At 32.8% G+C, this 15199-nt stretch overlaps 1 protein-coding gene across 1 annotated transcript; it reads left to right on the top strand.

The window, feature by feature from the left end:
• Positions 1 to 6839: 6839 nt before the first annotated feature.
• Positions 6840 to 7648, top strand: LOC114174723 (olee1-like protein). Its single transcript, XM_028059565.1, has 2 exons — positions 6840 to 7039; positions 7169 to 7648. Exons 1-2 carry the CDS (start codon positions 6880 to 6882, stop codon positions 7495 to 7497), a joined length of 489 nt encoding a protein of 162 aa, XP_027915366.1. The 5' UTR covers positions 6840 to 6879; the 3' UTR covers positions 7498 to 7648.
• Positions 7649 to 15199: the final 7551 nt, after the last annotated feature.

The following is a 15199-nucleotide window of genomic DNA, read 5'->3' as shown; positions in this document are numbered from 1 at the left end:
AGCAAGGTACCTTTGTATTGTGATAACACTAGTGCAATCAACTTAACCAAGAATCCAATACAACATTCTAAAACCAAGCATATAGAGATTAGGCATCATTTCATTCGTGATCATGTTTAAAAGGGAGATTGGGAAATCAAATTTGTTAAAACTGAAAATCAATTGGCGGATTTGTTTACAAAACCATTGGCTAGAGATAGGTTTAACAAACTAAAAACTGAACTAGGCATTTTAGACATCATGAATGTGGTCTGTTGTGTTTGTAGCATGTTAATCTTATGTACTCATGCATTGGTTTCATAACAATCTGTTGTTGTATGCAAAAGTTGAAAACTGTCATATTCAACCTATTGATTTTGCATTTCAACGTGTTGATTTCACTTAAATTTGCCTCTGTTTGCACAATTCAGGATTTGTCAACCTGTTGATTCTTTTTTCAAGATGTTTATTTCACTTTAACTACCATTAAATGATGAAAAATCGATCTACTATGATTTTTAATCTACTATTTTCACAATTCAGTATGTTGATTTCATTAAAACTGAATCTGGAAAAATGAAGTTCAATTTCACGATTTTCAATTGACTGATTTTCAAAATCAGTCAACTGATTTCACTTAACCAAATTCTGTTTTTAATCTCTGATGCTCTGATGTTGTTTTAGTCGACTGATTATATTTTTCAACGTGTTGATTTTACTTAAACTGTAAATTTACTCACGAATTGAATTGTTAAGCTGGCCTAGTCAAAGAAAGCATCTTTTTGTCAGGTACTATATGCTCCTAACTGCCCATTTCATCAGCCATGTGTTACTTTTATAGATTTGTTTGACCAAAAAGCATTCTATAGTACAATTCCAATGTGCATGCAGCTCACATGATCTGAACTGATTGATTCACTCATAAAAACACATTGAAAATATCATGAATGCATGAGATACTGCTTTGGACTGCATTAAACTAATTTGGGTAACCTAAAACGAATTAATTAGAAAAATCTGCACCATTTAATCAACTGTTTCTGAAAATCAGCTTGTTGAATTATAAATATTGCACTTGTATTGCTGCATTTTCATCATACATCTCTTAGAAACAGCCATACCAACACTCGTCATGCCTCGTCGTTCCCAAAGAGCTATCCAATCTGATGATGAGCACTCCACTCCTCCTACCCCAAGGTCTCCAAATCATGAAATCCATGGAAGAATTGAAGCATGGTTTGAGGATCATGAGGACAACATTCAAGTGTTCCTCATTGAGATTAATAGGAAGCAGATTAGCATTCCTAAGGTGTTTAGGTTCTCTTGGCTAAGAGGTGAAGGCTTTGAGAGCCTATTCCAACAACTAATGCATCAAAAGTTTAAGTTTTTCCTTGAACTTTTAGGGAAAATCTATCCAGACTTGGTGAAGGTGTTTTTCAACAACTTGGAGTTCAAAAATGATGTCCTACTGTCTAGCATCAAGGGTGTTCAAATGGAGATCAACAAGAGAGCTTGGAAAGATGTGGTTGGACTCAAATCAAGAGGTGTGCAAGTGAGGAAAGGTGAAACTAGGGTTGTTCCTGAATTCAACAAGATGCAATACTATGGCCAATCCTTGAGAAATCCTATTGCTGAAATCAAACACTTCCATGTTGGTGGTCTCGAGATGGATCAAAGGTTACTTGGTATGATTGTCATAAAAATCCTTGTTCCACGTTGTAGCAACCATTCAACATTAAATGAGGGAGATTTGATACTCATGTACTGCATTCAATACAACATTCAAGTGGATTGGATCTATGTGTTTCATGATCACACGCTCAAGGCCAAGAGGCTCACGAATTTTAGGCTTCCATATGTGGTTTTGGTGTCTAAATTCATTGAATACTTTGGTATTGATGTAGAGGATGAGCTAGACGAGTCAACTGGACTATTGAACCATACCTCCAACCAAAATCTGCACAAAATTGGCTTTATCAAGGTGGAAAATGGATGGACAACTGCTGGAGTTATTGGTGGTGCACATGACCGTGAAGCTGGTCCAAGTGGTGCAAATCAAGAGGAAGAACCAACTGCTGGACCCATAGACTTGATTCCCTACAATCCTCTAGAGGATAGAGGCCTTGTGTACTCACATTTTGAGAGGATGGTGCTGAACCAGCTGCATGAGCTCAATGTGTCTCAACATGAACATCACAACTTTTGCAATGAGAGATTCAATGCATTGGATGGCCAAATCCATGACATTCATGATATGCTCCACTCATTCCAGACCAAAAATGATCCTCAGGATGACTGAGTGTGGTGGTTGTTTAGGATCATGCATTGCATCCTTGTGTTTGTGATTTTTTAGTTTGAGTTCTGGTTGTTTCAGTTGGTTGTTTTTCATTTTAGTCTGCTGATTGTATCAGCTTTATGCATCTATTTTCTGTTTTCAGTTTCTATTGGTTGTATTCCCTTCTAGTATTAATCAAATGATATGCAATGCTTGTTATCTTTATGCATTTGTTCTGTTTGATGAATCCAAAAGGGGAGAAAAATTAGAAAAAATGGAAAATGGATAATTGATCACATTAAACTAAGCATTGAAATTGGAATCAATAATCAAATCTGAATTTGAACCCATATTATTGATAGGGGGAGCATGATCACATTTGTATACTTGCTAGCTTGTGTGTATTGCTACTGTAAATGCTTTTCAGTTTCACAAGCTTCAAGCTAAGGTATCACTTCATCAATTGGTATCCAACAAATGGAAGCATTTGCAATGAAAGATAGAAGAAGATAGATGAAAGCAAATAGAGGTTGGCTTCATCAAATTAGAGGAAGATTGTTAACATGAGAAGCCAAGGTGGTTTGCTTGAAGATTTGATGAAGATTGAATGAAGCTCTTTTGAACTATCTTGAATCCATTATCAATGGAATGAAGCATACATTGATGAAGAAAATGTGATTTGATGATAACCATGTTGATCAAGGCTGGAACGTGTGCTCTCCATGTAGTTATATCATTTAGAAAGTGTACTTTAAGTTTGTAATTCATGTTGTAGACCTTATAACATTAATTAGATGTTTTTGGTCTTAGGTGTGTCTTTTAATCTGTTGAATGGTTTTTCAATAGGTTAAAATGTCTCTTTTAGTCTGTTGAATGGTTTTTCAACAGGTTAAAAGGTTGGCTGCAGTAGTCTTAAACTGCAACAAATTCAATCAGTTGATTTAGTTTTTAATCGACTAATTTCACTTAAGTCAAGTGAAATCAACAGGTTGATTTTCAATCAACCGATTGATTTGAAAATCAACCTGTTGAATTTCGTAACAGTTTGACTATAAAAGCTGTAATTTTCAAAAGAGAGGTATGTTGATCATTTTAGAGCACGAATTTGTTCTGGAAACTTGTGGAAACTCTCTCCTTCGTGATCATATGTGTTGCAGCTGTTGAAGATTGATTTTGGATCAATTCTTGGAGCTTTTGGCTTGGTTTGAAGCTTGGAGAAAGTGGTTTGTGGTAGGCAAGGTTGTGCTACCACTAAGGTTTGATCTTTCTCAAGCTTTGTGTGTGTGCTTGGTGGTTTTCCAGGTCTGCAAGAGGGTTCTTGTTGTGCTGGTGTGATTCTTGTGTGATTCAAGAGTCTTTTGTGGTGTTTTTGCATATTTTAGAAGTGTAAGGGTGGATACTTTGTAAAACTTTTGAAATAGTGCAAAGTCAAGCTAAGGTTGCCTTGACAAATTGGATGTAGCTCAAGTTGGAGTGAACCAGTATAATAATTCGTGGTGTCCTCTCTTCTCTAACCTTTCTCTCTTGCATTTTCATTTTAATGTTTAAAGAACTTGTGCTTTAATCATCTTTTTCATGTTCTTACATGTTTTCATGGGACCTACAACATTGAACATGTTTGTATAATCATTTGGAACTGGTCTTGATCATTCTTGAGCATTGTTTCTGGTTTAAGATTCAAATTCGCATTTATGCATTTTTCCCAGTATTTCAGTCGACTGTTTTTCTGTTTCAATTGATTGATTATACCAGAACATAATCTGTTCAGTAAAATCAATTTGTTAACTCTTTTTTTTGATTGATTGAAAGTGTAAAGTTCAGTACTGTTTGCATGCTAACTTGGTGATCTATTTGATTCAATTAAAGGTGGTTTTTAGCTTACAAAGATAGCTTAAATTTTTAACTAGCCAATTCAACCCCCACCCCCCTTCTTAGCTTTTCAACCATTTCAAAACTAACATGATTATCATGTTCCCATACTCTCCCAAAACCCATCCTGATCATGCAACACTCAGTCATAGTGATATAATCAATAGTGGCCTTTTTCACACACTTAGAACATTATATATTCGAGCTAACATAAATAGATTTATATATTCAACATGGCTCAACAAGCACTACCAGAAACATATTCATCAATCACACACACACACACACACACACACACACATATATATATATATATATATATATATATTCACCAATCAAGGTCATACCAGCACTTAAGCACAATTAAGCATCCATTACTAATCATACTCTTAGGGAATTCAAACAACCAATCATGAGTGACTTATATCTCCAACTACAGATATCCAATTCAAATCTCCACCGTTCAAAGAAAAGAACAATATGTTATGGATCACCTGTCAAAATTTCACATAAATCAGACGGTTAACGAACCAGAAAACGCAGTTTTCTGAAAACTGTGCAAACTTATGTAACAAGCCCTAATGTCTTAGCAGCAAATGTAAACTTCAATAAGGACCCTAATGTCTTAGACCTTTCCTTATTAGGAGTTCGCATTAAGAATACAAGAGTGATAGAAAAGAGTTATATTGATTAGTGGAATTCATAGAGAATTAAGAATATATTACACACAATCCTCATGAATGAGGGAGTTAGCTACTCCTAGACATATTGAATACAAGACTGATGTTGAAATTGAATGCCTCCAACGTTCAGAATGACCTTCTACCTTCAAGTGTAGAGATATCAAGTTTCTTTCTCTCCAAATGTGTGTTCGGCCTATGTCAGGCCCTCAATTTATAGACTTTCATAATTGGAGTAGGCCTAAAATTTATATTTGATTTGATACTTGAATAAATTGTAAGAGATAATTCTTAATATATATCTTTTAATCTTTGGATATTCCATATCTTTGAATTATTCTTCAGTTATCCTGACTTATAATTTGAGTAACCAACTTTGTGGATATTTGAAATTGTTGATAAGCTTTGACTATTCCATATTCCACTCATTATGTTGATAATCTTCCCACATCTCTGAGATTTCCCTTTATTTGCATATTATAATCCACACATTTATATTTTCCACTTTTATTCAATAAAACCTGAAATATTAAATAAAATCCAAAAATAAAATAAAAATAAGATATAAAAATAAATAAAATAAAAACATGATAATGTCAATTATCAAAAGTGGTATTCGTCCTCTATGTTCTAGTCCTTTTGGGTCCACGTGTATTTATACTAAATTTTTAGGGATCATTACCTGACATTCTATTGTCTTACGTGGACTCTGATTTGGTCATGGACTTGAGCCTAATTATAGGCTTTATGGGCCTAACATTGGAGGTCCAATGTGCTAAATATTTTTCTTGAACTTTAGCAAATTCTTCTAATTTACGTCTATGAAGAGAGGTTTCATACTTATTGGTTTACCGACAAGTTCCCAACTTTTGGTTGAGTGTCTTGCTATATGATTGCCTACTTTTGGTGTTTGTCTTACTTGGGTTGTTAAGTACACAATTTGGACTCTTGGATACAACTAATAACTAGCCGGTTATAAGAGGTGTATCAAGCCTTCCAGCCTCTTATGGGGTTATTCTGCTTTAAGGCTTATGGTTGACCTTCCTTTAGGGGATGGACAAGTTCTTGACTTAAGGTATAGCCGTTGGTTGAGAATTGATCGACCATATATGGTACATATTGGATTCACACTAAAAACTATGTTTTTGATTTGTTCATAAATTAAAGATAAGTGTTATTCTTAAGTTTAGGAAAAATTAAGCTATACTAAATATATGTCAAAAAGTATCATTTCAATTATTTATAAATAAGATTATAAGTACTCAATTAAATGATATAAAGTTATCTTGTTGTATATAAGGTTACATAGATAATATTTACAAGAATTTAATTAGATAAAAACTATGTCAAAAATTTTTTTAACAGAAATTAGTATTAGATAATCTTCACTATTAGTTTATATATATATATATATATATATATATATATATATATATATATATGAAGAAAGAGATAAACTTATGAAATATTAATGATGTGAACGACTTAGGGTAAGTTTGATGTGTAATTATATATATTTATCATGTTATAATATCATTATTCAATCTTATTTAATTATTTTGTCTATGTTTGTGTTCTCTAAAAAAAACTCAAGGTCGTGCAGAAAAAAAAATCTAAAATTAAAATCATGAAAATTATGTGTTATTTTTTTTTCTTTTGTATTTATATATTTAAAATCGTAATATGAACATATACTAAATAAGATGGAAAATAACATATAATGTTACATGATATTATACTTCAAATTTTTTTACCTACAAATATGAATAAATCATAGATGAGGATTAATTTATATAAGTCTTTGTTATTTTTTACCTACGATATTTTTTAGTGGTTTACTTAAATTACGAGATAAAGACTCTCAAATTGTGGTTGAATTAGTTAGCAAATATTAAGGAAAGTTCTTTTTGAAATAGTTTTTTATCGTCCAAATAAGGTGGATAGGCATAGTGACCACACAAAGACAAAAGAGAATCTCATTCAATGTCTTATAAAAGGATTTCATAGCACCCTCATTCTCTAATCACAAGGGGAACAACATCAATAACCCATAAAATTAAAAATCCAATAATCACCATGGCAAGGTCATTTGTTATTGTTGTCCTCTTTGTCTCAGTTTTGTGCTTCTCCTCTGCATCAGCTCGCAAAATATCTGAAAAATTCTATGTTGTAGGAAAGATTTATTGTGATCCTTGCCACTTTGCATTTGAGTCTAGACTCAGCTTCCCCTTATCAGGTAACTTTCCCTAATCATGCAACACCCACATGCATTTACAATTATACATGTTACAATTTATCATGAAGTTTAAGTCCCTATCATAAGCCATTGACGGAGCATAAAAAATGTTTGAACATGTTTTGGTAGGTGTGAATGTGACTCTCGAATGCATCAACGAAAAGAATAACACAATGACTTATATGAAGAATAGCACAACTGATGCAAATGGCTTATACCGCATCCCTGTCCGTGGTGATCATCAGGAAGACATCTGCGTGGTGGTTGCAAACTCACCAAATGAGGGAGAATGCAAAGAGGTAATGCCAAACAAGTCTGATAGGATCATCCTCACCAACAACATGGGTGCTGCCTCTAGGGCACGCTTTGTCAATCCCCTTGGGTTCATGACACAGACAATTGATTCCCAATGCAACATCGTTGTTCATGAATTAGGACTTGACAACCTTGATGACTAAGTGGAATAGAAAAATTCATTAAACTCCACCCACAAGACAAAAAATGTATCATTTTGGATCAATTGTCTTGTATCATTTTAATTAACCATTATCCATGATGTTTGTTATTTGCAAACACATTATTAATGAAATAAATCATATTTGGAGTTTAGTACTCTCCTCAAAGTGACTGAATCTATAACTTACAACATATACCATACATGGATTTTACACATATTTCTTGATTAATAAACAAACATAACTTACAAGATTAGCTCAATTATTAGCTCAGTTATTGCATTATCAAATTGGTCATTTAAGCACCTATGGTAGATTTTTGTCCCCATAACAAAACATCATCTAATTCAATATTTTGCCCCCATCAAAATTAATATAGATTTTTTTGTTACTTTACTTGAAATCTCATCTTACAGTTATGTTTTCCAATGTTACATTCACTTGAATAGAAAAATACTCTTTTCATGATGTGGAACTTATTTGAAATTTTCTCCTAAATAAAATACTTTACTTTTTTTACCTGATGGCACCATGTAAATTATGTACAAAGAAAACTTTTCGATTTAGAATTTGGTTACTAAGTAGTTGCACTCTAAAGTGTGAGTGGGTACAAAGATTGACCGAAAAATGAACTAGAATTTCAAACTGGATGTCTTTATTTTTTTTTTCCTTTTGACTTTGAAAATATCGAAGGAAATCATTTTTTATAGGAAATACCTTTTTTTTGTAGAAATAAAAAAAATAGTTTTGATGAAATTTGATAATATAGATTTAATTTTAAAAATAAGGGTGTAGGATATAATTGTTTAGACAAGTCAAAAATTGGATAAAGTATTTTTTTGTAAATTCATATATCTGAAGGATATTTAAATTTGAAAAAAAAAATGTAAATAAGAAAATTATATTAGAAAAAAAATAAAAGAATGGAAATTTTATGATACAATTGCAATTATTGAATTGTACAAGAAATATTAATATTAAAAAAGAAGTGTATATAATATATTAATTTAGAGAAATAAATATTTGAAGAAATAATTATTTACAACTAGGCATATTGTAAGAAAATTTAAATTAAAAAATATGTCTGTAAATAAGAATTGTTTATAAAGAAGAAAAAGTAAAGAAAGAATCGTAAATAAAAAACTTGTGGGAAGTGTTTTGTAAAAAATAATTATGAAAAGGAAAGAATTTATAGAAATAAATATTTTATTCTATTCTCTTTTATTTTTAAAATTTAGGCTTATAAAAGTTATGTTTATGAATTTAAATAAATTTGAAAATTTGATAACAATAAAATTGGAACCATAGGACCATAACAAAACATCATTTAATTCAATATGTGAATATGTTGTCTCCACCATTTAATAGATAAAATTAACAGAGATTTTATTATTATTTTTTACTTGAAATAACATCTTATAGTTATGCTATAGGACTCACATAAAATTTCGACCCAAAAAACATACTTTGCCTTTTTTTCCGATGGGATTTTATGTGCATTTTTTCTTTAAAATATTAACTTTAAACAAATAGAGAACATACAAATAAATAGCGAGGGAATGTAGAGAGCAAGAGGACAATGCCTCTGATAAGTAACTTTGTTGCTTCTTTTTTAATGAATATTTCAAAGGATATTTAAACATGTTCAACATAGGTAAATTATAGGTTTAAATATACATTTGGTCCCTATTTTTATTGTTTCTATTCAATTTCGTCTCTATTTTCATTTTATGTTCAAATAGGTCCTCATTTTCGTCAAATTATGGTCAATTTGGTCCTTTTCACTAACGGTATTTAAATAGTTAACGTTTTTGAACAGTACATGCCACGTGTCAGCTCCTACTTTTTTTAATTTTTTTAATTTCAAAAAATATGTCCACGTGTCAAGTTACAATTGTGCCACGTGTTAATGTTAGTGCCACGTGTCAGGTTTTGGTTGTATTATTTTTTTTGTTCAATTTAGTCCCGTTATTCGTTATTTTTGTTCAATTCAGTCCCTATATTTGTTAGTTTTGTTTAATTTAGTCCCAAATTTTATTAGAATAGAACCATTTAATTTTTAAAATTGACATTACTATTAGTTATTTTTTAAATTCAATTATAAATTATAATATTTAATTATAAATTGAATATAATTCTTAGATTCCATTGTTAAATAGAATATAATTATTTAAATATTATTAAAAATTTTAAAATATATATTAACATTTGTAAAATTCACATTTAAATTTAAAATATTTAAAATTTTTATTGCATTTTAGATATTAAAATCTAAAATATTTTATATTTAAATGTTAATTTTACAAATATTAGTTTACTTTTTCTAAAATATTTTGAATATTTAAAATATTTTTATATATCAATTTTAAAATTATTTTAGAATATAAATATTAGAAAAAAATTTAATAACTATATTCTTATAATATTTTAAATAATTATATTCTATTTAGCAATTAAATATAAAAATTTTATTTGATTTATAATTAAATTTAATAATTTATAATTGAATTTAAAAAATAATAAATTTAAATGTCAATTTTGAAAAATATTAATATAATTTGTATAAAAAATATTAAATTTAGTGTCAATTTAAGAGGGACAAAATTGATTTATTTTAACAAAATTTGGGACTAAATCGAACAAAATTAACGAATATAGGGACTAAATTGAACAAAAAAAAATATATTACTACAAATTGACACGTGACACAATTGTGACTTGACACGTGGACAAATTTTTTGAAATAAAAAAAAATCAAAAAAACCAGGAGCTGACACATGTAACACCCTAGATGGATATTACTAGATACAACATAAATCATGAATTTTCTCTTGGAAATCCAACATTATATAAAGTTCCCAAGCGCGGAAAAATTAAAAAAAACTTTTATCGCGATAATCCAATTATAGTACTTCGTCTTTATTACAAGTTCATAATAAACAAAAACGTCATAAAGCCTATTACAAAAATGCATGAAATGAAGATATGGAAAAATCTCCCATCGTACGCCCCCGCTCCGTCTCTATGCTTCAGCATTCTCACCTGAAGTCACATTTGCTCCCACGTAACAAGTCACGTGATCATCGCCAAACACAAACACACAAACAAGAAAGGGTGAGCTGAAAAAGAAAAGCAAGATAAACAATAAGATAATAAGAATTGGCCCTCACCCAATCTAACTTAGTTAATTTTAGTTTAGTGATCGTGTTATCACAATATACTTCCAATCTCATAACCTATATGAGAAAGCTTCAACCACAACCTTGGTCCTTAGGGATTATCATGCTCCCACGAACCTACCCACTCGTGGTCCAACTCTACGGACCTCCCCGCCTGTAGTCCAACTCTACGAATCTGCCCGCTCATAGTCCAACATGCGTGAACACCTATTATGAACCTCCCCGCTCATAGTAGCCTCAAGTGTGACCACGGAACATACGAACCTACCCGCTCGTATCCCCACACAAGAGTACAACAGATACGGACCTCCCCGCCCGCATCAATCACGCATCTCAAATCTCCGTTACGAACCTCCCCGCTCGTAACCAATCCAACATATGCCTGACCAAGCTATCAAGAAAAGAAAACGTCCATGCAAATCCATCTGCAAAGGAACCCTGTCACTGCACTCCCGCCTAGCACTTTCGTATGAATCGCTAGGCGGACAGTTCCCGAACACCTGGCGGTATCCCTCTGCCGCCGGGCGCCACCCTACCAGCAACCCTCCCTGTTCGTGGCTTATCACCTAGCGGAGCTTGTCCTACCACCAGGCGCCACACCAGTAGAAACACTCTTCTACTGGTTTAGGCACTTTCAAGGACTTCCAACCACATGCAATCATTCAGCTTTACATCCAAATCACCAATTTCAGATATTTCCAATACTACAATCATCAAACCATAGCACATAAACCAAAGTACATATTTATAAATTTTACGTTTGGAGTTTAAGTAAACAATGACCAATCCCTTACTGATGCATATGACTCTACAACCATTATCCCACTAATGTTACCACCCTCTCAACAGAGCCTTATTCCCATTTTTCACAGAGTCCAAAAATACAATTTATTTAGAACATTCAACACCAATCCACATACACTCTATTTCAACACTAATTCGACACCTATAAGCAGTTGAATAACACACTCCATCCAGGCACAAACCCCATACCAGTAAATCTGTACATACAATAATCCATGACATTATATCCTATTGTGATACTCATTTCAAGCTTCCCACATGACCCCTTAAATATGGTTCCAAGATCAACACAATTTCATTTTATAGTGGTTCATCATACAATCACCCTCATTTTTATGCTAATGATTACTCACGACGCCCGTAGCTTTACTCGGTTTCCCATTGAACACGCCAATCCGATTGAGCATGCCAATCACCGCTAGCCACTCGATACCGCCTGGCGATACATAGAATACCGTTGGGCGGCGCATTAGAAACCTAGAAACTCCCAGATTTCCCCGCATCTACAGGAACTCCATCACCCCTAAACTCCCGATTCCATTTCTCATCACAAATCATTCATATGCAATCATTTAATCAACATGCACAAATTTGTTTCATGTTCTCTAATTGAGGTTTCAAATAACACATTATTGCTTCCTATACATTTCAATTGACATATAACCACAACTCACAGAAACCATGCAATCATACGCAGCCCCATATTTATCAGATTCCCGCACACCAGTTCAACATCAACCAATCACGTCAATGAACATATCATCTGAATTATATAAGTACAACAGTCCAACCATATCACAAAAAAACATCAAAACAGGTCAATTTACACAGTTCCAGTGCGCGCCGCCTGGCGGGTCCTTCATGGTCGCCAGGCGGTTTATCCCAGAACCCAGAAAGACACTACAAAAATGTTGCATCGCCTGGCGGAGTACTCTTAGCCGCCAGGCAGTCTCCGACAGATTTCTTAGAATTTACGAAATTTAACGCGAAGTGCAAGGAAAAACTCATCATTTAAGCCATGAAATCAATTCAAACGATAAAACACAGTTAAACTTATATGAACAGCTCCCATTACCTGATTGTTCCTTGCTCAAATTGAAATTTAACGATTGGTGCTTGTTGTCCAAGGCCTCCTCTAAAGGTATCTTCTTCAACTCCCTTCACTCCTCACTCTCTCCCTCTAGACCACATAAATTCCAGTTCCCTTTCTGTTTCTCTTGGTTATCACCCTCTCTAACTCTTTACTTTCTCACACACTTCTTTCCCTCTCACCAATTCAGCCCAAATTAAATAAAATAAAATAAAAACGAAATTAATTTAATATTTTTAAGTTTAATGACCATTACTTTTGATTACTGCACCTAACTGACACCTATTTTCTTTCTTAAGGAATTTCTATAGTTTCCGATTTCTCCATCACCTAGCAAAACAAAAATATGTGTATAGAGTCCATTTTCTTTAACCCAAGATTCGAACCCACATCCTTCCAACCCCTCAAACACATGCAAACCAACAAACCAATCACATTATTCATCTCAATTTACCCATTCGTATGAACCTAAATCATGTTGTCACATTCACAATATAATTGCAAAATAAAGCAGAAAATAAATCAACTAATGACATGCTCGGGTCTTGAACCCAAGTCCCTTCAACATAATTAAGTGCTCTAAGGTAGTCTCAACCCCTCATTTCTTATATTCTATTAATTATTAATTTTCGTAAATTTCCTGGATCTCACAACACGTGGCATGTACTGTTCAAAAATGTTAACTATTTAAACATCGTTAGTGAAAAGGACCAAATTGACCAAAATTTGATGAAAATGAGGACCTAATTGAACACAAAACGAAAATAGGGACCAAATTGAATAAAAACAACAAAAATAGGGATCAAATGTATATTTAAGCCTAAATTATATTTATACGGGGTTTGCTACAAATTCCTTTTCTAGGTTCATTTTCTTAAACTCTGAGAATGAACCTTATGGCATTTTTCTTTTTGCATTTTAAATTTTTTTACTTTTTTGTTTTTCGTACCGTTCATTATTAGGTGTGTTAAATTTGTGGTATTTTATTTTATAACAGTGGTGAAAACAAAAATTTAGAAAACTAATGATGCAACACACAATAATGGATGTATATGGATTTTTATTCCACCAGCTAGTGTATGGGTATTTTCTAACTAGTGCAACAAATCAAAACATCAAAACAAAATTCACAACTAAATTGCATAAAAAAAGATTACTAAGGGAAGGGAGTGACATCATAACAATTTGATGTTCTCTCTTGATATTTTGTTATTTATCTCATTCACGACCCTACACAAAATCTATCAATTTAAAATTAGTTTTTTTTTTATGCTACACCTCCTTTCCTCCTGATTCTGCCATGCGTCCTTCTAATTTTGCCTTATTTTCTCCATCTTTATTTCCACTTTTTTTTGTAGTGGTTACATTACCTTCCCCTATAAAAGAACCCTTGTCCCCAAGGGTCCATTCAAGAAAGGCCATTTGCATTGCTGCATTATCTTTCCATGTATAGCTTGATCCCCATCTAAGCCTTCCCGTTTAATGAGATATTGCGGCTCATGTTGGTTATTTATAAGGATAACTCTTGTCATTAGCACCACTTCTAATTGGAAAACTTCATCCAACTCAAAATTTGTAATAGGTAATGTCGCGTAAGGTTGTTAATGATCCCCTTTACACAACTTCACTTAAGAACAATGAAATATTGGATGGATACAAACAGATGGATGGAAAAGAAGTTTATAAGCTACGACCTAAATTCTCTCAATCACCGGAAATGGTCCAAAATACCTCAAACTAAGTTTTTGATTCTTTCGAAGAGTCGCGAAGTGCTACTTATAAGGCTATAATTTCACCAACATCATATCACCAATTGGTATTTGAAAGTGCTTGCATTTTTCATCTACATACTTCTTCATTTGTTGTCGTGCTCATTGCAAATTGCTCTTCAATTTCTGCAGAACAACATCTCTTTGAACTAGTCATTCACACTAGAGGAATTTTGATTGTTGATTGCGTACTTAATTAAAGGAGGGGGGATCTCTCCCATAAAAACCCTTGAATGGACTGATGCTAATACTCTGGTGAAATGAGGAGTTATACCAAAATTATGCCCAAGGCAACAACTTATAACAGTCCTTTGAGTTATCAAAATTAAAGCACATTAGATACATCTACACATTTGCTTAAGACCTCTAGCTATCCTTCTGTTTGAGGATGGTAAGTAGTGCTTGAGCTCAAAGTTGTACCACTCAACTTAAATAATTGTTGCCAAAAATGGCTAGTAAACACTTTAGTCCTGTCAGACACAATTGTCTTAGGGAAGTTGTGCAACTTGAAAACAATTTTCATGAATAACTCTGCAACTTGTTTGCTATTAGAAATTGCTTTCAAGCTTGCCAAATGAGCGTATTTCATAAGTTTGTCGATTACAACCATGCTGATAGTGTAGCCATTGGAAGGAGGCAGTCTCGTAATGAAGTCCATGGCACATTGTACCATATATTGTCATGGATTGGTAGAGGTTCCAAAAAACCCGATGGTAAAGATGTATCATGTTTAGCTTGCTGACATATGAGATAAATTTGGAATTCAAACGTAATCTTCTACACCAATTGATGTCCTTTTAGAAGAACCAAATGACATTTCCAATATAGTAATTGGTTAGACACTACATAGTTTGGGTTAGGAG

This window comes from Vigna unguiculata, chromosome 2 (genome assembly GCF_004118075.2).
Source record: "Vigna unguiculata cultivar IT97K-499-35 chromosome 2, ASM411807v1, whole genome shotgun sequence".
NCBI lineage: Eukaryota > Viridiplantae > Streptophyta > Magnoliopsida > Fabales > Fabaceae > Vigna > Vigna unguiculata.
Note: the sequence above shows the minus strand (reverse complement) of the source record. Positions and strands in the feature narration are given on the sequence as shown.